This window comes from Carassius auratus, chromosome 40 (genome assembly GCF_003368295.1).
Source record: "Carassius auratus strain Wakin chromosome 40, ASM336829v1, whole genome shotgun sequence".
Taxonomy (NCBI): Eukaryota; Metazoa; Chordata; class Actinopteri; order Cypriniformes; family Cyprinidae; genus Carassius; species Carassius auratus.
Window position 1 is genome coordinate 4,409,408 of NC_039282.1, and position 21,293 is coordinate 4,430,700.

General features: G+C 40.0%; 1 protein-coding gene across 1 annotated transcript; it reads right to left on the bottom strand.

The window, feature by feature from the left end:
• Window positions 1–2,452: 2,452 nt before the first annotated feature.
• On the bottom strand, window positions 2,453–20,673 carry LOC113058321 (calcium-activated chloride channel regulator 4A-like). Its single transcript, XM_026226095.1, has 14 exons — window positions 20,434–20,673; window positions 20,195–20,332; window positions 19,933–20,083; window positions 19,648–19,753; window positions 19,393–19,561; window positions 6,973–7,200; window positions 6,597–6,821; window positions 6,320–6,500; window positions 6,108–6,214; window positions 5,790–6,005; window positions 5,319–5,583; window positions 5,075–5,221; window positions 4,130–4,354; window positions 2,453–3,980 (listed from the first exon to the last, which is right to left on the bottom strand). The coding sequence occupies exons 1-14, from the start codon at window positions 20,581–20,583 to the stop codon at window positions 3,541–3,543; spliced, it is 2,748 nt and encodes a 915-aa protein (XP_026081880.1). The 5' UTR covers window positions 20,584–20,673; the 3' UTR covers window positions 2,453–3,540.
• Window positions 20,674–21,293: the final 620 nt, after the last annotated feature.

Genomic DNA, 21,293 nt, shown 5'->3' on the forward strand with positions numbered 1-21,293 from the left:
ACACATCTGTGTTTTGGGGGCTCTTGATGCCTTGACCCCAGCCTCAGTCAATTTCTTGTGAAGTTTACCTGTGAAGAATTCTTGAATAGATTTTGCTTGACAATTCTCATAAGGCTGCAGTTCTCTCAGTTGGTTGTGCATCTTTTTCCTCCACACTTTTTCCTTCCACTCAACTTTCTGTTAGCATGCTTGGTTACAGCACTCTGTGAACAGCCAGCTTCTTTGGCAGTGAATGTTTGTGGCTTACCCTCCTTGTGAAGGATGTCAATGATTATCTTCTGGACAACTGTCAGATCAGCAGTCTTCCGCATGATTGTGTAGCCTAGTGAACCAAACCGAGAGACCGTTTTGAAAGCTCAGGAAACCTTTGCAGGTGTTTTGAGTTGATTAGCTGATTGGCATGTCACCATATTCTAATTTGTTCAGATGAATTAATGGGATTTTGTTAAATGTGAGCCAAATCATCACAATTAAAAGAACCAAAGACCTAAACTACTGAATTACTGAAATAAATGAACTTTCCACATAATTCTAATTCATTGAGAAGCACCTGTATAGCAGTCAGAAATTATTAGCCACATTTCCACTGTATTGAATCGCATTTGTGCCAATTGATTTGTTATCACATGGATACTTTAAACAGCTCTATTAATCCTTTAGCCAAAAAGAGTGGACATTTATAAAGAAAATGATACATGACCATATGTTCACACCTTATTTCTATACAGAGGACTCTATATTATATTAATGTTCCACTAAATTATGCGATCTGACGTTCTTAAGCGCTCCCACTCGTCTCACTGACATGACACATAGTGGGGCAGAAATGTCATAAAAATGATTAAAAAAAGTTTCTGTTTTATAGCCTATAGAGTTAGCCTATCATACAAAGAGTCTTGTTGTTCCAAATATTTGCACAATCGCAAATGTACAAAAAACAAGTTACTGAGTAACTTTCAGACACAAAATTATTTCGTGAAAAAAAGTTTTGATTTGTCTAAAAGAAAATATAACAAACAGCATAACAGCTGCATCTCTGAAGCCCCTTCCTCACTTTCCGCGCTGAAGCTGACATCATTCACCAGTTTAAGTGAAAGTTAACGTACTTTTCGACTCATACATTACACGTCACATCTTGATGTTACGTGTCTTTAAGGGACCTTTTCGCGTTGTGTGTGAACGCACGCACATATTCCGGGTAATCACTGGCAGTGTGAAAGTGCAAAATCTAGCAACCCGGGAACAATTGCCGGGAAACATTACGTGTAATTTCTGGAATCATGACCAGTACATGGACCAGTAAATGATTCAATCGGGCTAAATGAATTAGCATTTTAAACAAATCGGTTGATTTAATGATTCAAGTCACTCATTAAGACTTCACAAGAGCCACTCTACTGGCGGTTGTAGTTTCATATTTTAAAAAAGTAGCTTATTTAATTTTTGCTATTATTTAATATTTCTACACTAATATATATTTAAACCAAAATGTTTTTTTATTATTATTCTGATTTAATTTATTGATTAAATTTAAGAATCTTACTTAAGTGGACACAGATATGAAAATTAGTTTTTTTTTTCTTTTTTTCAACTGGGGGAACACATCTTGTTTTTATATTGTAATGATGAACATTACATTTAAACTTTGACTAGGCTAGACTTGTTGCAAATTAATTCAACTATATATTAACATCAGCATATTTTCATTTTTGTGTAATTTGTGTTAATGCATAATAATGTTCTAGTTGCGGGCATATGTAGGGTATAGGTATAGGGCCCAAACATAACTTCAATCCCAGGGGCCCCTGCCCTGCATTTATGCATTTATTTGCTTTGTTTACAATTTAAACAAAGCAAGCTAAAGCACTTACTAAAAATAAAACTACCTTAAATTCTAATGTTGTTTAATCTTTTTCTGTATTTCCTGACAGCGTTGGCACCACTTGTGTAGTCCTGACAAGAACCTTCCTCTTACCTGTAAGCAACGAGGTAAAACCAAGGGATAAAAATTTTCACCACAGAAGTGAAAGACTTTTTTTTTTTCAGAAAATTCCCTCAATACGCTAAACATATATTTATTTCTCTGGGCCACTTTGACAACCTATGTCTTAAAGGTCATCAGGGCCCCTAAGCTATGTGACTTTTTTTTTTTTCAACACATTTACTTCATTCTCTATCCCTTATATTAGAGAATAAAGTTGGATATTATATGAACTTCTCTCTCTGTTAAAATGCACTCATTATCTTTATGTTTTGGGAAGTGCCTGATAAGAATATGAGCCTGAGCTACTCAACCTTGACGAAGTTCCGATCAGCGAGAGTGTGTAAGTTTGAGATTTGGCACCTGCCCATACTGCCAAAAGCACCAAAAGTTGGTTAAATGAGCATGGTGTTGGTGTGCTTGTTTGGCCAGCTAACATACCAGACCTGAGCCCCATAGAGAATCTAAGGGGTATTATCAAGAGAAAAATGAGAAACAAGAGACCAAAAAATGCAGATGAGCTGAAGGTCACTGTCAAAGAAACCTGGGCTTCCATGCCACCTCAGCAGTGCCACAAACTGATCACATCCTTGCCATGCCAAATTGAGTCAGTAATTAATAAGATTGAGACAAACCCACTGAAAATGAAGCTGATTACTGTATGGAATGGAGGGATGCCAGATATATGGGTAGCTCGAGATATATGCCGTAAGCACCACCCCAGCTTATTTAGACATAAAATGGCTGGATTTTTCGTAGTGTCTATTTATTTGGAGAGTTTAGTCACAAAGTTAATTTATTAGAAATATGGTATTTGCTACAGGGCTTATGTTGTTAATGTTGTTCCATTTCAGTAAAACTAAAAGCAAGTGAGGCATTTTGAAAGAGTATACACTTGTAGACTCCTGTTGTCAACACATCAAACAATGACTTGAAAAGTATTATAGAAAACCATTATTCAAAGAAGCACAACTGTCGAACACACCGATAATTATAAAGTATAAGTACAAGAAAAATCTGAAAACATTACATCTTATTTTAGTATCTCTTTGGGTAATCGACAAAAAGCACTCTGAAAGCACTCTCTCTCTCTCTCTTATCATGGCTGGCTCGACCATGTATTTTCAAACTGTGAATGGCTTGACCGTAGTGGCTCACTGCAGTGTATTTTATGAGTGTTTTGAAAGTGCTGTAAAAAGAAGATATTTCGGTGGCAACTCCAGTCTGGGACAGGACACAAAAAAACGGGATTTATCCCCGGACATGTGGGAAAAAAAAGAAAGGAAAATGGAACTATATGAGAATCAACAACTATATGGAAATCAACACTACGTACTAGATAAGGTCACAATGTAATATAATCCTACAAGATAAACAAATGTCACGTATTTGTTAAAACAAAACAGAAATACTTAATAATCTTTGCAAGATGCTGCAAAAATACACATGCTTGTTTGTGATGCTGCAAAAATATTCAGAAACCAAGAAATCCTTTTTTATAGAATTGAATGTTTTAAGAAAAATTATAAAGCTGTTGGATGTACATAGTTATGTTAAAATTAGGCATAGGGATTGATTTGAAATTTGTTTGCGATAGTTAATGCCACTTTCCTTTCAGCAAAGCGTTTCCTGAATTTCACCACCCTTCTGGTTAAAGGAACAATAAAGCATATGACCATAGTTTCCACACACAGAGAAATTACAAGAATTATTAAACTCATGCATGGGTATGATTCTCCTGGGGGTTTTGGACCAGGGGGGATCATTGAACCTGGAGCAATGTTGGAGGTTTCAGATGATACATTTTGATTGTCTTTAGACTGAACCGCAAAGAAGACTGTGGTGCAATTTTCGATTTGGAAATTGAGTTTGAATGAATACTTTTCATCTGATCCAGCCTTCTGAGGTGAGATGCCTGCTGTATTGACTGCATGACCATTGCTGAAGCTGCCTCGAAGCATATCAAGGTCAAAGCTCCACCTGATCTCATAGGATTTAGCTTGAAGGAAAACAAATGTGCCATGCAAGGCAGTTAAAGATACATTATTATTTTACAATGTAACTTTAAAGCAACTATTATTTTGTCAGCGAAGATGTTAAACAAATGAAAAACCTTTTAAATACTGGTACAGTAAGTGCATATTTTACCTGTGCCTTGGTCGAGGTCCTCTCCAGGTGCTGTCCAGCTGAGAAGCACAGTGTCCTCCTGGATCTCAGCACTCAGATCTGTGATTCTGTTGGGAGGGAAGTTTGGTGGAGTTGTGTCTGAAAGTTTCACTGCAAAACTCTCTCCGGTGGCTGTTCTGGTGAAGTTTCCCACCTCAAGAGGTTCCTCAGAACCTGGAGGCTTTGGAGGGTGTAGCTGCACTACACCTGAAATTAGAGGAACTACCTGAATATTTTATTTTATGTTATTTATTTATTTTATATTATGTTTTCCTGCACGCAGCTTTAAAGATAATAATTTTGCTTTTAATACAACAGTTAGTTCCAGTTTGTACATTTAAGAAATCAGTTACTCTTTTTGAAGGTTATATCAATGCGAATGTCTGCATGAGTGAGTAACTGAGTCATTTACACAAAAGTTCTGTTCGAAACGGAATCATTCAGGAACAGAACTTTATGTTAGACAAGCTGCATTCCAACTGACATAGTCCCTATGTAGTGTTTACTACTCCTTATTCAATGATGAAGACTACTTGACAAAATGTGTTCATTCGGGACACCCAGAAATGTCATCAAAAATACTACATGAAGAGTCTATGGTATGATGACATACTTCTGTAATTATAAATATTTCATTAATTTGTCATAATATGCATTTTTTTATATCTAATATCAAAATCAATGTAGCTTGGTTATATATTTCTCTTATCTTATTTAATTGTTTTGTGGAATCTGACTTAAAATGTCATAATAGTCTGTCAAGTCCACTTCATAGGATGCTTAAAGTTGAATGTAATTCACATGTTGAATCATTCACTCAACTGATTCTTTCAAAAAGTGATTAATTTAGGAATTAACTATGTATACGAGCAATATCCCCATTAATTTAAATGTACTTTCAAACCAACCAATATTAATCTTGTTTACCGTTTATCACATATCCAGGTACATACTCGGCAGCAAATCTGGTCTGTCCCTCTTGGTTCTTCACTCTTACTTTCAAGCTACTCCTCCCGTTTACCATCTTTGTGAAATATCTGGAATAGACGCCATCATCTTTGAAAGCATCAGCTCCTGTAAAAGATGAATTTCTGATTAATTTGCCAAATTTGGGAAACATACCTTAAAATTGTAATTATTATTATTTATTTATTTTTTTTGTGTAATTTACCTGCTCCATTGTCCAGGAGTTGTAATGTATGCACGGACCCAGTTTCCGACTCCAGTGTAGCCCACACTTCAGCATTTATTACAGGCCTGTAATTCTGACTAACCTCAGCAAACACTGTCATGGGTTTAGAGCCGTCACTGAACTGCTGGTTCATGTGGGTTTTTACAATAATAGGAGGAATCACATCATCTGGTGCTTGACTTGTTACTGTTATAGTGAAAGCCTGATTTGAGGAGGTTTGGACACTGTACTTCCAGTCCCCAGGCTACCAAACACAAGAAAGTAAAAGCATTTCAAATAAGGGTTTGCTGAAAATGTATCAGCTGAATCATCACTGATAAACTAATTAGTCTGTTGAATGTTCAATCTAAAACACTTGGCCCAGATGCCTTTTATTGTGTTATGATAATACATTTAAATGTTTATGATTTATAAACTGAATAAATAATTTGTTCATAAAGGTTATCATACCTCTGCAGTTCCTGGAATGTTTAAAGTGACTATGTTGAGTGAACCATCATGGCTCATATTTGTCTGAGTGTAGATTGAGCCACTTGGTGATTGTATGTAAACACTAGGAAAACTTTTTTCATAGATTATTACAAAGCTGGTTTTGTTCCCAACAGTCTGATCCACTGATACTGTCCCGTTGAACCAACCAGATGTCCTTGCTCCAACACTCTCGAGCTAAAGTAATTTAAAAAAATGAAATTATGAAATACTCATAACATTGATGAGAATCTCTTAGTAATAAATGTATTATGTACAATAAGTGAAACCTAGACAAACCTGAACTGGTTCTTTTGTGTAATCACCAGTTGATAATGTAAGCATAGCAAATGCATCCATTAACTGGTTAGAGATCATGTCATCTCTGGCTATGAAAAATATTCCCCCTGTTTTCACCATGTAAAAAAATTTTTTGCATTGAATTTTAAAATGCTGATTTTATAATATGATATACATTGGCAAATTAAGTTATTAATGCTGATAACACTTACCAGTTTTGTTCGCCATTTCTATCAGTGCACTAGCTGCACTGTTACTAAAAGCTAGTGTGTGTATAATGGCACCACTTTGTATTGCAGATGGAGCACAACCAGTAATGTTGTCTGTTGCCTGACCATCTGTCAGAAAAATGATTTCATCTCCTAATACATCCCCATTGTCGTTTTGAAGTACCTGAAGAAATAAAAAAGGATCACTGGCATAGAACAAACTCTACAAACTCTGGCATAGAACAAACACAAATTCATACTAGTGTAATTAATATGGCACCTGTAAGCCTTGACTAAGGCCCAAGCACATGTTTGTAGATCCACTTGCTACTGTTGGTAACGATTGGATGAGAGTCTCTCGTGTGTTTTCACTGTCAATAATAGTCAAGGATCGCAGAGTAGAAGCAGAAGTACTAAAGGTTACAATTCCAACACTGGCTTGATCTTCAATGATGTACCGCAGGAAATGTGTGGCAGCCTGTCGCTGTTGAAGAATTCTAGCGTCCTAGAAAATGGGCGAAAAAAACCAACAGCAGCATACATTTTTTTCATACAGTTTCTAAATTATTTATCAAACTCATTTCAAAGCATTGATAACATGAAAAGGTTATCATAGTAGCATCTTTGATTTCAGATGAAGTTATGTGTGTTATTACTTGCATGCTTCCTGAGACATCAAGGATGAGACAAACGACCCGATGTGTCCTCTGCAGAACTTTGAAAGATGGTGGCGGTGGAGGGGACTGCAGTGGTTTCAGAGAACGAAGTGCGTCTTTATCCACAGAATCCTCAAAAATTACAGTCCATGTTGCTTTGCCACATTTTTTATTGAACATGTTTTGAGCTTCATAATCGTGCTCATCTTCTTGACAAAATGCAGTCACCTGAAAATAGGATTTCCTTTATACATGTCACCAAATACCCAAAGAAGGCCCCATTTTCATTTCAACTAAATACAGAGTTTATTTTTCTTTATTTTGATTGAAACTTATATTTAACAAATATTATGTCAACCATCCACATGCCTGTAATGAGTAAACAAATATCTGTCACTGTCATTCTGTTGTTTACTTACTGTTATGATTCATGTCCATATACTGTAAAACCTGTCCTGTCTCGTCCTGTGTAAGGACTTTTATGTTACTTCCTTTCTGATGTGTTTTTGTAGTCAGTTTGTAGTTTTTCTATTAGTTTGCCCTTCATTGTTATCAGGTGTTTCTTGTCAGTCAATTACCCTTGTCCATTTGTCAGTCGTTATTCAACTGTAGCTGTTTTGTTGTTCCTTGTTGGCTCTTGTTCATGCCTCCTCTGCTCTAGCATTACATATAGGCATGTGTCAAATGAGGCTTTTACCACAAACTGATGCTTTCAAAAATTTTGACACAGTGCTCTACCCCGCCATCGGGTGGTCAATAACAATTCCTACACCAACTGGATAATTTATATTTTTTGTTCATTGGGATGTCATTAGCCGTGTTTCCAATGTCGGGCTAGAAGCGGTAATGCTCGCATTTCCACTGTCACTTCTGGGGCTTGATCGTGCCTTGGGCCAAAGCAGACCAGCCGGGGCTAGAGGAGTGGTTATGAACAAAGTCGGAGTTTCTCCACGTGTGGAGAGCGTCAGCGCCGTATATCATAACAGAATGTTAAGCTATAACACCAGCATTAAATACTTTTTAAAATAACTTGAGCACAAAACTCACTTTCAGTCATAAGCAAATGTTTGAAATAACTTGATCAGATGTGGATTATAATCACCAAACAAGGCAGAAATATTTATAAGTGATGCAAAAGACTATGCACGCTAGCCATCAACATTACCATAGTAAACATGGTAAATGCAACCACTTGCAGAAATCAGATGTCATCATCTTATTCTCTAACACAATCGTGTATTTATTTAGTAACTTATATTATCTGTCATAAGTCTCGTCTCGAGAGTTTAGCTCCGCGTAGCCTTTTTCATAAAAATATAATAATGTTTTTTGTTCGGGAGTGTCTACGCCACGGATCATTTCAGAAAGCTAACAGCTATAACACCAGCATTAAAAATAAAAATTAAACACTTTTTTAAAATACGTTGAGCTCAAAACTCACTTTCAGTCAGTAGTGAGTGTTTGATATAACTTAATCCGATGTGAATTATAATCACCATACAAGGCAGAATATTTATAAACGATGCAAAAGATTGCAGAGTCCTGCACGGGTCCATTTTTGGAGACCCGTGCCCACCCGTACCCGCAAAGTTCAGCACCAGATCCGACCCTCTCACCCCTGATAATATAAAAATTAAATCCACACCCGCCCAGACCCTTTAATATTTGGCCTGTTACCCGACCCGACCCGTGCCCGCGATAAATCACACACGCTAAAATCATTCCATTTAAAGTGTTTTATTTTTTTATCTCGCACCTCTCTCAACATCACAACAACATCATGAATGGGCTAATGAAACAGGCTAAAGTGCGCTTTCAAGTAGTCTCCCATCGGCACCTAAAAAGGCTATGGAACCTGATAACTATACGCAAATAGACCTATTAATGAAAAAAAAGAACAAGAAAAAACTATGGATTTACTTTCCCTTAAAGTTAATACACAGATAAAGGATATCATCCACAAGACCAGGTTTAAGCTGCGTTCTCCATTCTTGAATTTCAAATTCAGCTGTGGAAAAGTCTCTCTTACTCGCAGCGCTCGAGAAGCATCAACAAAAGTCGCACTGTCACATTGGTGGTGACGTGATAGGTCAAATGTCATATTGTTGTTCCGTTTGTGTAATGGTAATTTAGACACAAATATTGCACATATTTTTCATCTGCACAACTACCCGCCCGCAAGGAGATAATTATCCGCCGCATGCCCACCCATGAATTTTAGGAATGTCTCAATCCACCCGTTTTACCCACTTTTATGTCGGTACCCGACCCGTTGCAGGACTCTACGACTGTGCACGCTAAACATTAACATTACCATAGTAAACATGGTAAACTGTGACTGCTGGAGAAATCAGACGTCAACTTCTTATTCTCTATCACAATCGTGTATTTATTTTAGTAACTTATATTATCTGTCATAAGTCTCGTCTCGAGAGTTCATAAAACTATTATAATGTTTTATATTCGGGAACTTTTATAAAAATATATATATTATCATTAATTCTAAATGTGATGTACAATCTACTGTAGCTACAAATAAACAGAAAGACTCGACTGAATAAGCAGGCTATTTGCATAAGCGTTAAAAATAAATAAATAAAATAGAAATACATTTATTTCTGTGTGACTAATTTTGAGTCCTGATAAATTAATTAATTATGATTAATGTATCACTATATTAAAACGTTGATGCTTTTGAATTTAAATATTTAACAAAGCATTCAAACAAACAGCCACTTTTACCATGTTCGTTTTGTGATCGCGCTAGTTCCAGTGATTTATTTCTTATTAGTTTTCTGATAATTTCTCTTTGTTGGTGAAATGATGAGGTTGCGTGACGTTGTTCTGAGAGGCATGTAAAGGGCGGCTTTTAGTGAAGCGCAGCGGAGCTTCAGGCTCGACAGTGGAAACGCAGCACTATTCTGGCCTCGGTGCTACTGGCCCAAGGCTATTAGCTCTGCCCGGCCCGGTTTAAAGGTCCCATGACATGGATTATTTCCTTTTTTTAAAATGCTTTTTTAATGTTTCCTTAGGTGTACTTTTGTTGTTAGTATGATTTTTACATTTAAAATTTAAAAGCATTTTAATTTCCTGATATTAGCCCTCTGGCTTGATTGCTCTGTTTGAAGGGGCATGTCTACATGTGGAACCCCTCTCAAATATATATATATATATATATATATATATATATATATATATATATATATATATATATATATATATATATATATATTGTCACGGTAGGAGCACAAGACAGACACAGTGGGCGTGGCGTCAGGCCTCGGAGAGGCTTTTATTAACAGAAATCATAAAACAAAGGGAATAAAAGTGGCCAAAGGGGGAAAGTGTCCAAAATAACAGGGAATCTGGTGTCCTCGTCGTGCTGCGGGATTTGTGTAGGTCGGGCAGTGTTCATCAAGGAAGGGTCCAGGCAAGGGGCGGAGTCCGGCGGCCGCACGCGCTCCCCTCCTTGGTCCGGGGCGCGAGGGGCGGCGGCTTCTCCTAGCGGCCGCGTCTCTCTCGTTGGCCGCGGCGCTGGTAGGGGATGGACGGCCCGGCATCCTGGCCCGTCGGCCGTGTATACGGGTGCGGTTCCCATCCGGATCGCGGGTCCGGCAGCTCACGTCTTGGTGGCGCGGGAGTCCCTCAACGCACCCTTCCTGGACCCACGAGGACACCAGTGTGCATGCACGGGGAAGAGACCGGTCTCCTGAGGAGAGGCGCGTTGGGCTTTTAAACAGCGGCAGTAATGAGGCTCCACTTCCTTCAGGTGTGCCCCATCACACGCCGCCAGCCCTGACTCGTCCAGCGCCCCTCCTCTCACACACCCACTCCAGTCGGGAGCCTGGTGAAGGGCGGCGATTTAGGACGGGGTGCCGGTGATAATCAGGGAGGAGGCAGCTGACTCGTCACATTCCCCCTCCCAAGCGACATCCCCGTCATCAGGGCGCCGCCCACACGGGAGTGCTACCATCCTCAACCAGGCTCCAAACGGTCGGAGTGGGCGGGGCTTCCTCTCCGGGCGGTCCTCCCTCTCGCAGCGCACCAGAACAGGGACAGAGAAACCGGGTTTTAGTGACAGTCTCAACCAACCACAGGGTAAAATGACAATGGAAAAGTCACTTACCCCTTGTGTGGCTGGGAGGCTGTCCCCAGTTTTCCTCCGTCCCAGTCTGGGTTCTCACGAACGTTTGCAAGCGAGAGGGAGTGACGTCACCAGACGTTTCCCAACTGCGCTGTCTAGGCTCCGCCTTGCCCGCATTCTCCACCAGTGTCACGGTAGGAGCACAAGACAGACACAGTGGGCGTGGCGTCAGGCCTCGGAGAGGCTTTTATTAACAGAAATCATAAAACAAAGGGAATAAAAGTGGCCAAAGGGGGAAAGTGTCCAAAATAACAGGGAATCTGGTGTCCTCGTCGTGCTGCGGGATTTGTGTAGGTCGGGCAGTGTTCATCAAGGAAGGGTCCAGGCAAGGGGCGGAGTCCGGCGGCCGCACGCGCTCCCCTCCTTGGTCCGGGGCGCGAGGGGCGGCGGCTTCTCCTAGCGGCCGCGTCTCTCTCGTTGGCCGCGGCGCTGGTAGGGGATGGACGGCCCGGCATCCTGGCCCGTCGGCCGTGTATACGGGTGCGGTTCCCATCCGGATCGCGGGTCCGGCAGCTCACGTCTTGGTGGCGCGGGAGTCCCTCAACGCACCCTTCCTGGACCCACGAGGACACCAGTGTGCATGCACGGGGAAGAGACCGGTCTCCTGAGGAGAGGCGCGTTGGGCTTTTAAACAGCGGCGGTAATGAGGCTCCACTTCCTTCAGGTGTGCCCCATCACACGCCGCCAGCCCTGACTCGTCCAGCGCCCCTCCTCTCACACACCCACTCCAGTCGGGAGCCTGGTGAAGGGCGGCGATTTAGGACGGGGTGCCGGTGATAATCAGGGAGGAGGCAGCTGACTCGTCACAATATATATATATATATATATATATATATATATATATATATATATATATATATATATATATATATATATATATGAAGTGGCTGATTTAAGACTGAATTATACTACTGCATCGGACATACACCGTAGCCTCAATGCCGTAGGCTGTGTGTCAGTTTTCATTTATACTTCTGTGTCGTTGTCCAAGCCAATGTGCAGTACATGTGCAAACCGCTATTCTGCAGTGTCCACGGGCATGTTTGTGCTACCGGAGTACCGTGAAGAACAGATAACTTATTTAAAACTACAAAAAAAAGAGATGACAACGGAAAACAGAAAGATGATATTATTTCAGTCTCCACAAGGACTTGTAACATACCATGACAGAACAACTGTTTGTCGTTGCGGAAGCGGAGGCGTGGTTTAGCGAAGTCTGCAGCGGGAGGCCCAACAGCTCCAGGACTCCTGCCGCAAGTGGCTACTGGCCGAGGGAAGTGACGTGGAGCATGTCATCGACCTGGTGGTGCTGGAGCAGTTCATCGCTCGGCTACCCAAGAAGACAGCCGCGTGGGTCTAGTGCCACCGCCCCACGTCGCTGGACTCGGCCATCCATCTGGCGGAGGACCACATGGTGGCGTGCCCAGGGGTCGGTGAACCCCTGCCCTCTAACTCTCTCTCTCCCTCTCTCTCTCGCCCTGTCCCTCTATCTAGCTCCCGGGCCACCCGGCCCTCCTCGAGTCCCGCCCCGGGGGCCGGGACTGATGACCGCTGGAGGGGACAGCTCCTCCGTTCCTCCGCTCTGTCCACGCCAATCGTTCAGCCCATTCCCCCTCGCTGGGGCATGGGGAAGGTCTAGGCTGGCCTGCTGGCATTGCGGGGATCCGGACCATTTTGTGGACAGGTGTCCAGTGATGGACGTGGGGACAATGATCCGCATCCCGGAACACCCCGCAGGTCACCCCTGGTCAGGCTGGCGAATACCAAATACCCGTATTTTGCCATTTTAAAAGGCCGGTTGTATCGAGTGACCCAAGACGCTCAGACAAAAGACAATACAACCCAGCTGTTAGTTCCAAGGAGCCGCAGGGAAATGCTTTTCCAGGCGGCTCATTCTAATCCAATGGAGGGCCACTTGGGTCAGGCCGCCACTCTAAATCGCCTCATGACCCAAAGAAGTGTGCGGTTGGGCGGGTGGAAGTAAGGTATCTGGGCTTCCACTTGGGATATGGACAGGTGCGTCCCCAAATTGATAAGACAGCCGCAGTTGCGACCTGTCCGCGTCCCAAGACCAAAAAGGAGGTAAGAAAGTTCTTGGGTCTGGCGGGATATTATAGACGGTTTGTGCCTAATTATTCGGACCTCACCAGCCCCTTGACTGATCTGACTAAAAAGGAGGCGCCTGATACAGTCCAGTGGACGGAGCCGTGTCAGCAGGCCTTTATCCAAGTGAAGGCTGTCCTATGTGGCAGGCCGTTGTTACACACTCCTAATTTTTCTCTCCCTTTTCTGTTGCAGACAGACGCGTCGGACAGGGGGCTGGGTGCAGTCCTGTCTCAGGAGATGGAGGGAGAGGAACGGCCGGTGCTGTACATTAGTCGTAAGCTCTCTAAGAGAGAGACTAAGTACAGCACCATTGAAAAAGAGTGCCTGGCCATCAGGTGGGCCGTCCTCACCCTTACCCACCCACGCTACTATCTCCTGGGACGGGAGTTCACCCTCTGTTCGGACCACGCCCCCCTGCAATGGCTCCATCGCATGAAGGATACCAATGATACCATGCTTGGGTGCATGAGGAAACTACGATGTCATCGCAGTGTTGCCAACTTGCCAGAGGTTTGTTTTAAGTGAGCGCAAACTCATCCGAAGATGCAGGGGTTCAGGGCAATTCTAGTTGAACATGCATGTCGGTGTCGGCATTTGTGTGAAATAGAAGCAGTTTAATGTGAAGGTCAAACTCCATCAGGTGCTTTTTGATGGAAAACAATGCATAGTTTTTTGTTGTTGGTGTTTTGTTTTTTTTTGCATAGTTTATCCAAGCCTTTTTATTTGAAGTACGTTTTATTTTTATTGTATAAAAACAGAATTAGAATTCATTAGATACTGATTATACACTATTTGCTTAAAGTTGTCTTGTGTTTAATGCGAAATAAAGCCAAAAGTTTAAGATTGTTTTGTTTGAACATAAAGAAATTATTAATTCATGAACTTGTCACAAGACTTTTACTGGAAAATTACTTCTCACCGGTGACTCCCTGCGGTTTTAGAGGACAATTACACCTCGTCGCCGCATGGCACTTCAAAGAATAGTAAAATGGCGAACGTGAAAAGTATGAAAGCCTCATGCGTTTGGGAAAGTGCGTGCAGTCAGCCTAGGCACACGGAGTGGAACCAGGCGAATGTATAAATCCTGCTTCAGTGAGGTAAAAGTTTTCAGTCTAATGATCCAGGAAGCGAATGCATTCAAACAATCCATCCAAAACAGCGTTAATATAATGGAAACTGATTACATCAGAGATTGCATAGCTCTGTCATAATCTGTTATTGTCTCTGAAGAGCATGAGTCCTCACACGTCACACACGCTGTGTGAAGTACAGACTGAACAGATTGTCAACACATCCAACACAACGCAAGACTGCAATCAAGGTAAACACGATTGCGTTGGCATACAGAAGTCGTACAGTAAGCATGCGTGAGTCTGTTATATTAATACATGTATGAGTGCTCTTGACGCACTGATCACACATGTATTTATGCACAGGCACAGACATTTTTGAACATTCACGTTGTTTCCACATACATTCGTGATAAAGAATGGATCGGTCTACAATAGTAGATATATGCAGTCTACCAGGTGGTTGGTTTAGGCTAGTTTTTTTTTTTTTTTTTTTTTTTGCATTTCCATGTGGTCTTGTTCGTTATTGCAACTTGATTTTCTGCAATTTAAAAAAAAAAAACCTTTGATGTTGCACTGTACAGATACAATAAAATTAGGATTTTTTTTTTAATATTCTTTTTTCATATGTGCTTAAACAGGCTCATTTGGTGACCTTTAGGAGTTTAGGTGTTTTTTGAAAAGACATCTGAATTTATCTTGAAAATAAGCTTGCAGAAAATACAGATTATTGAGTATCACCCTTTAATCTTTTGGTTTACTTGGCTGGATATAGCAAATGATGACAAAATAAACATTTGAAACGATACATTTTCTTTGCTCTACTCTGTCTTTCAGGGAAAGACACGACTGACCAAGCCCATGGTTGACACCCTCTCATTAGCATGTTTCACAGAGGAAAAATAAATGTGAAATTACATTCAGAAATAAATGAGTGATTAAAAGAAAAGAGTTAAGATGAGTTTAGCATTTCCTTAAACTTTCCCATTTGCCCATCAATTTATTTATTTATTTATTGGCTACTTTAATCACACTTTTAATTATTTATAAATGCACTTAAACAAGAACTGATATACATTATATATCATATATATATATATATATATATATATATAGTTTATATATATATTTACTTGTATATTATATTCAGTCAGTAAACACAGACTGATATATTTCAAATGTTTATTTCTTTTAATTTTTGTGTTTATAACTGACAACTAAGGAAAATCCCAAATTCAGTATCTCAGAAAATTAGAATATTGTGAAAAGGTTCAATATTGAAGACACCTGGTTCCACATTCTAATCAGCTAATTAACTCGAAACATCTGCAAAGGCCTTTAAATGGTCTCTCAGTCTAGTTCTGTAGGCTACACAATCATGGGGAAGACTGCTGACTTGACAGTTGTCCAAAAGACGACCATTGACACCTTGCACAAGGAGGGCAAGACACTAAAGTTCATTGCAAAAGAGGCTGGCTGTTCACAGAGCTCTGTGTCCAAGCACATTAATAGAGAGGTGAAGGGAAGGAAAAGATGTGGGAGAAAAAAAGTGTACAAACAATAGGGATAACCACACCCTGGATTGTGAAACAAAACCCATTCAAAAATGTGGGGGAGATTCACAAAGAGTGGATTGCAGCTGGAGTCAGTGCTTCAAGAACCACTACGCACAGACGTATGCAAGACATGGGTTTCAGCTGTCGCATTCCTTGTGTCAATCCACTCTTGAACAACAGACAGCATCAGAAGCATCTAAAGAACAAAAGGACTGGACTGCTGCTGAGTGGTCCAAAGTTATGTTCTCTGATGAAAGTCAAATTTGCATTTCTTTTGGAAATCAGGGTCCCAGAGTCTGGAGGAAGAGAGGAGAGGCACACAATCCACGTTGCTTGAGGTCCAGTAGCTTGAGGTCCAGTGTAAAATTCCCAAAGTCAGTGATGGTTTGGGGTGCTATGTCATCTGCTGGTGTTGACCACTGTGTTTTCCGAGGTCAAAGGACAACGCAGCCACATACCAGGAAGTTTTAGAGCACTTCATGCTTCCTGCTGCTGACCAACTTTATGGAGATGCAGAATTCATTTTCCAACAGGACTTGGCACCTTCACACAGTGCCAAAGCTACCAGTACCTGGTTTAAGGACCATGGTATTCCTGTTCTTAATTGGCCAGCAAACTCGTCTGTCCTTATGCCGCCTTCACACTTGCAGTTGAAATCAGCTCCGTAATACGCAATACTCCCCCAGTGGATGTCGTACTACACCGCTGAAAAGCATCGGAAAGCTTCGGAAGCGAGTAGAACAAAAATGGCGGAGAGATTAGAACGATTGATATTGTCTGTATCTGAATGTGCATGTCAGGTCAGCTAGATGTGATATAGTGGTATATAGGGCTGCAAACAACCCTGCACTCGAGCGAGAGAGACCGAGTGTGTCCGAGAGCGGGGGCCATATTTAATTATTAATTTTAATTGTATTAACTGCTCTTATAATGTTAGAAAATCATGAAAAAAAAAATGACATGACAACTTATCGTTATAAAATTATTTATTTATTATTTATTTTATTAAAAGTTATGAATTCAGGTTTGTTTATTGGTACCATAGCAATGCCAACTTCCTCTGGAGTTGTCGGATAGGAACCGTACGTAGACTTTCACAAGAGTTCCATTTTTTGAACGCATCCGGATGACCAACAGACACAATTTTTTTCACACCACACTTGTTCGGACCTGGTTCGTAGCCATTCGCATGCTGTCTGCGAATCTCCATAGGAAATAAATGACTTCTGGTCGTTTCGTAGCCGTATCGGAGCTGATTTCAACTGCCAGTGTGAAGGCAGCGTTAACCCTATAGAAAATCTATGGGGTATTGGGAAGAGGAGTATATGTGATATGCCAGACCAAACAATGCAGAAGAGTTGAAGGCCACTATCAGAGCAACCTGGGCTCTTATAACACTTGAGCAGTACCACAGACTGATCGACTCCATGCCACGCTGCATTGCTGCAGTAATTCAGGCAAAAGAAGCCCCAACTAAGAATTGAGTGCTGTACATACTTTTCATGTTCATATTTTTCAGTTTGCCAATTTTTCAAAAAAAAAAAAAAACTTTCTTTGTATTGGTCTTAAGTAATATTCTAATTTTATTTTCTGAGATACTGAACTTGGGATTTTACTTAGTTGTCAGTTATAATCATCAACATTAAAAGAAATACACACTTGAAATATGTCAGTCTGTGTGTATTGAATGAATATAATATACAAGTTCCACTTTTTGAATGGAATTAATAAATCAACTTTTTGATGACATTCTAATTATATAACCAGCACCTGTATATCTATCTATCTATCTATCTATCTATCTATCTATCTATCTATCTATCTATCTATCTATCTATCTATCTATCTATCTATCTATCTATCTATTATATACACAAATTATGCATGAATTATGCATTACCTTGAGCTTGACAAACCATCCTCAAACTTAATTCTGAACTTGGTAAAACAATTATCTTTATGCAAATATTTGTCTTAAAATGTTTCCTTCTGTTAACGTTTTTCTTAAAGAGGGGGGGGGGGGGTGGAATGCTATTTCATGCATACTGAGTTTTTTACACTGTTAAAGAGTTGGATTCCCATGCTAAACATGGACAAAGTTTCAAAAATTAAGTTGTACGTTTGAAGGAGTATTTCTGTTCCAAAAATACTCCTTCCGGTTTGTCACAAGTTTCGGAAAGTTTTTTTTTCGAGTATGGCTCTGTGTGACGTTAGATGGAGCGGAATTTCCTTATATGGGTCCTACGGGCACTTCTGCTGGAAGAGCGCTCCCGTATAGCTGAGCAGACACATTCACTGATCAGAGTGAGAGCGTCGCAAAATGTCACAAAAGGAGTGTGTTTTTGGTTGCCAGGGCAAGACAACCCTGCACAGATTACCAAAAGAGAAACAGCATTAAGGGACCAGTGGATGGAGTTTATTTTTACAGAGCATCAACGGAGTTGTGCAAGTGTTTTTGTTTGTTCCCTGCATTTCGAAAATGCTTGTTTTACAAACAAGGCCCAGTTTGACGCTGGATTTGCACATCGTTTATTTCTTAAGGATAATGCAGTCCCAACGAAAAAGGGTCACGATTGTGTGTTGGAACCACAGGCGGTGAGTAAAACTGCTTCAAATATCTCTGTGTTGTTAACTTAGCTATCGGCTCGTAAGCACATCAAGTAAACAACATGCAATGTTGTAATCAAACTGCACTTTCCACATGTACAGCTTAAAAAAAAAAAAAAGAAAAAAAGACGACAAGTGGAACTTAGTCCTTTTCCAAAACCGCTAAGCAAATATATACAGTTTCAGTACATACCACATAGAGACGTTGTTGCTGATGCTGCTCTTGTTAAATTTCAGCCTCTGGATCTGATTCTGGATCATAAATATACGCTGAATCTGACTGTTAGCCATGGTTTATTTTGGTTGGTTTTGTCCTTCCAAACGCTCTGAACTCAAAAGCTTACTCGCGCTCGTGATTCTTTAGCTCCGCCCACACGTCACGCCTCCAGACGCTCGTGTTTTTCCAGGAAAAATCGGTACAGACTATCTTTCTCTTATGAATATAATAAAACTAAATACTTTTTGGAGTTATGAAGGATGCAGTACTACTCAATAGGTACTCAAGATTAACAGGATATTGAGTGAAAACGAACATTTCACCCCCCCCCCCCCCCCTTTAAAAGTTTTCTGTAACTGTTTAGCTTTAAATCATATTGGGACGTTTGTGAAAATGATTGGATTTGGCACAGCAGCCACCTTTGAATAACACCTCTTTGTTTTCCTTGTTCATTTGTTAGTTGTTGTTTCACTTCATTACTTTGTTTTCTTTAAAGCATTCAAATTTTTGGACTTGGATCTGTCTCCTCTCACAATAATATTTTTTTTTCTTCCTCATGGCCGATGAGGGCTGGCCCTGAACGATCTCTTTGATAAAGGCCACTAACCCTGTATGACTAAAACTTTGACCAAAACTTGTGTCGACTCATAGTTTGATGATATTTGTTTCAAATACACTTAGAAATATTCATGTGAGGATATATGTACAATCAATACTTACAGGATCCAGACTCGGTGAGAACATAATGGAGCAATTTGTGATTTGATTCCTGTTTGGGAAAAACATGCACCCCTTGGCAGGCAGAGAAGTTTGTGGATCAATGCGGCAAGGTTGAAGAGATCCTCCTGCTGTAACATTATAAAACTGACCTCCATTTTTTTCACTACACCTAAAGATAAGCAGGAAACCAGTGGTTCAGAAAATTTCCAATAAGATCAAACGCCTTTTAATCATATGCTTTCTTTTGGTTATCACCTTGTAGCTTCAGTATGGCTATTAGAGTGGTAATATGGCTTATCTCTATTGTATTCATCATATACACCCCATCTCAGATGAGCCCATTCATGCACAAAAACGGTTCCTGCCAAAAAAAGAAAAAAAGAAAGACAATATATATATATATATATATATATATATATATATATATATATATATATAGAGAGAGAGAGAGAGAGAGAGAGAGAGAGATAGAGAGAGACTTTTCTCACCTCTCTTATTTCGTGATGTATAAATGTTGAAGGAAGATAAAACAACATTTACCTCTTGATCCATAAAGCTGAATAAAAGAGTCATTCAGGAGGTATTCTGGGGTGAAATGAATGTACTCGCCCTCAGCTCCACATTCTCCATACTGATTAGTGTAGGGTTCAACATCGTATGCTGGATTAGCATTATCAATTCTTATTTTGGCCTGCATTTCACATAGAAATTAAAACATCATATGCAAGTGTAGTTTTTTTTTTGTTTTTTTTTTTAACATTAATATTTGGCATGCAAGATAAAATGCCATAATTCTCTTTACCTTTCCAAATGACTCTGTTCTTGCTTTGGTAAAGTTAATACCATTCCACTGAGGTGGGACTAGAATTGTAGCTTCTTTGAAATATACCTTTTTATTCAATGCATCATAAAGGGAAAACGACGCCTCAGTGACCATCTCCTGTCAGAAAGAATGTGAAAAGATAAAATGAGAAAAGACTTAAAATTTAAAACCATTTAATTACATTAAGTTAGTTAAATAGACAAAAAGTACACATTCACCTTGATTTTATCAATGAGCGTGTTATCCTGTGGTACTCTTGAACTGATTGCGATTATAACGTCAACATAGCCATTTCCATCTAGTTTGATTCCAGAGGAGGTGGACGACAGCAACATCCATAATAAGACAAACATCGCTCTTGAATCCATAGCTACAGATTTTAGAAGAACAGCAACTCCCAAACCGTTTTGAACTATGTCAAGTCAAAACGAGGGATTTATACTGATACGGACTGATGGTATTAATAACATTACTTTCAGGAACCAGGAAATCTAAAAAAAAAAAAAAAAAAAAAAAAAAAAATTCACAGTGCCATAAGGCAGCATGTTTACTGCACTATTTTTATTCCTGTTTTGCATTGCATTCTTTATTAATTTCCATGACGTCATCTCTGTCTGTATAGCCTAATCAACAAGGTATATTAATATTGAAGGAATAGTTCACCCAAAAAATAAAATTTGCTGAAAATGTACTCATCCTCAGGCTATCTAAGATGTAGATGAATTTGTTCCTTGATTGGGATAGATTTGGAAAAAGAAGTGAAGCGATAATTGTCTTAAAGATGGATTTGTTTCTTACAAACATGCAACTTTTCACTTCATCACAAGATGTTAATTGATGGACTGGAGTTATGTGGATCACTTGTGGATTATTGTGATGTTTTTATCTGTTGTTTGGACTCTCATTCTGATGGCACCCATTTGCCGCAGAAGATTCAGGGCTCCAGACTAACTTGAAAGCAGTGCCACTAAGTTCTACAGATATTGGCACCAGGAGCAGATTTGATATTGCTGGGGGTGATGTGTGGGAGTATTAAAATATAGCTAATTTAATCATAAAATTACTATTGTTTTGGAAT

What these genes read in the sequence shown, in the direction of transcription:
- LOC113058321 (XM_026226095.1), bottom strand. Translation starts at nt 20,583, where the DNA reads ATGGATTCAAGAGCGATGTTTGTCTTATTATGGATGTTGCTGTCGTCC. An exon ending in CGCTCATTGATAAAATCAAG is followed by an intron (nt 20,333 to 20,433) that starts GTGAATGTGTAC and finishes TCTTTCTGACAG; the next exon opens with GAGATGGTCACTGAGGCGTC. An exon ending in AGAAATGGCGAACAAAACTG is followed by an intron (nt 6,215 to 6,319) that starts GTAAGTGTTATC and finishes TGGTGAAAACAG; the next exon opens with GGGGAATATTTTTCATAGCC.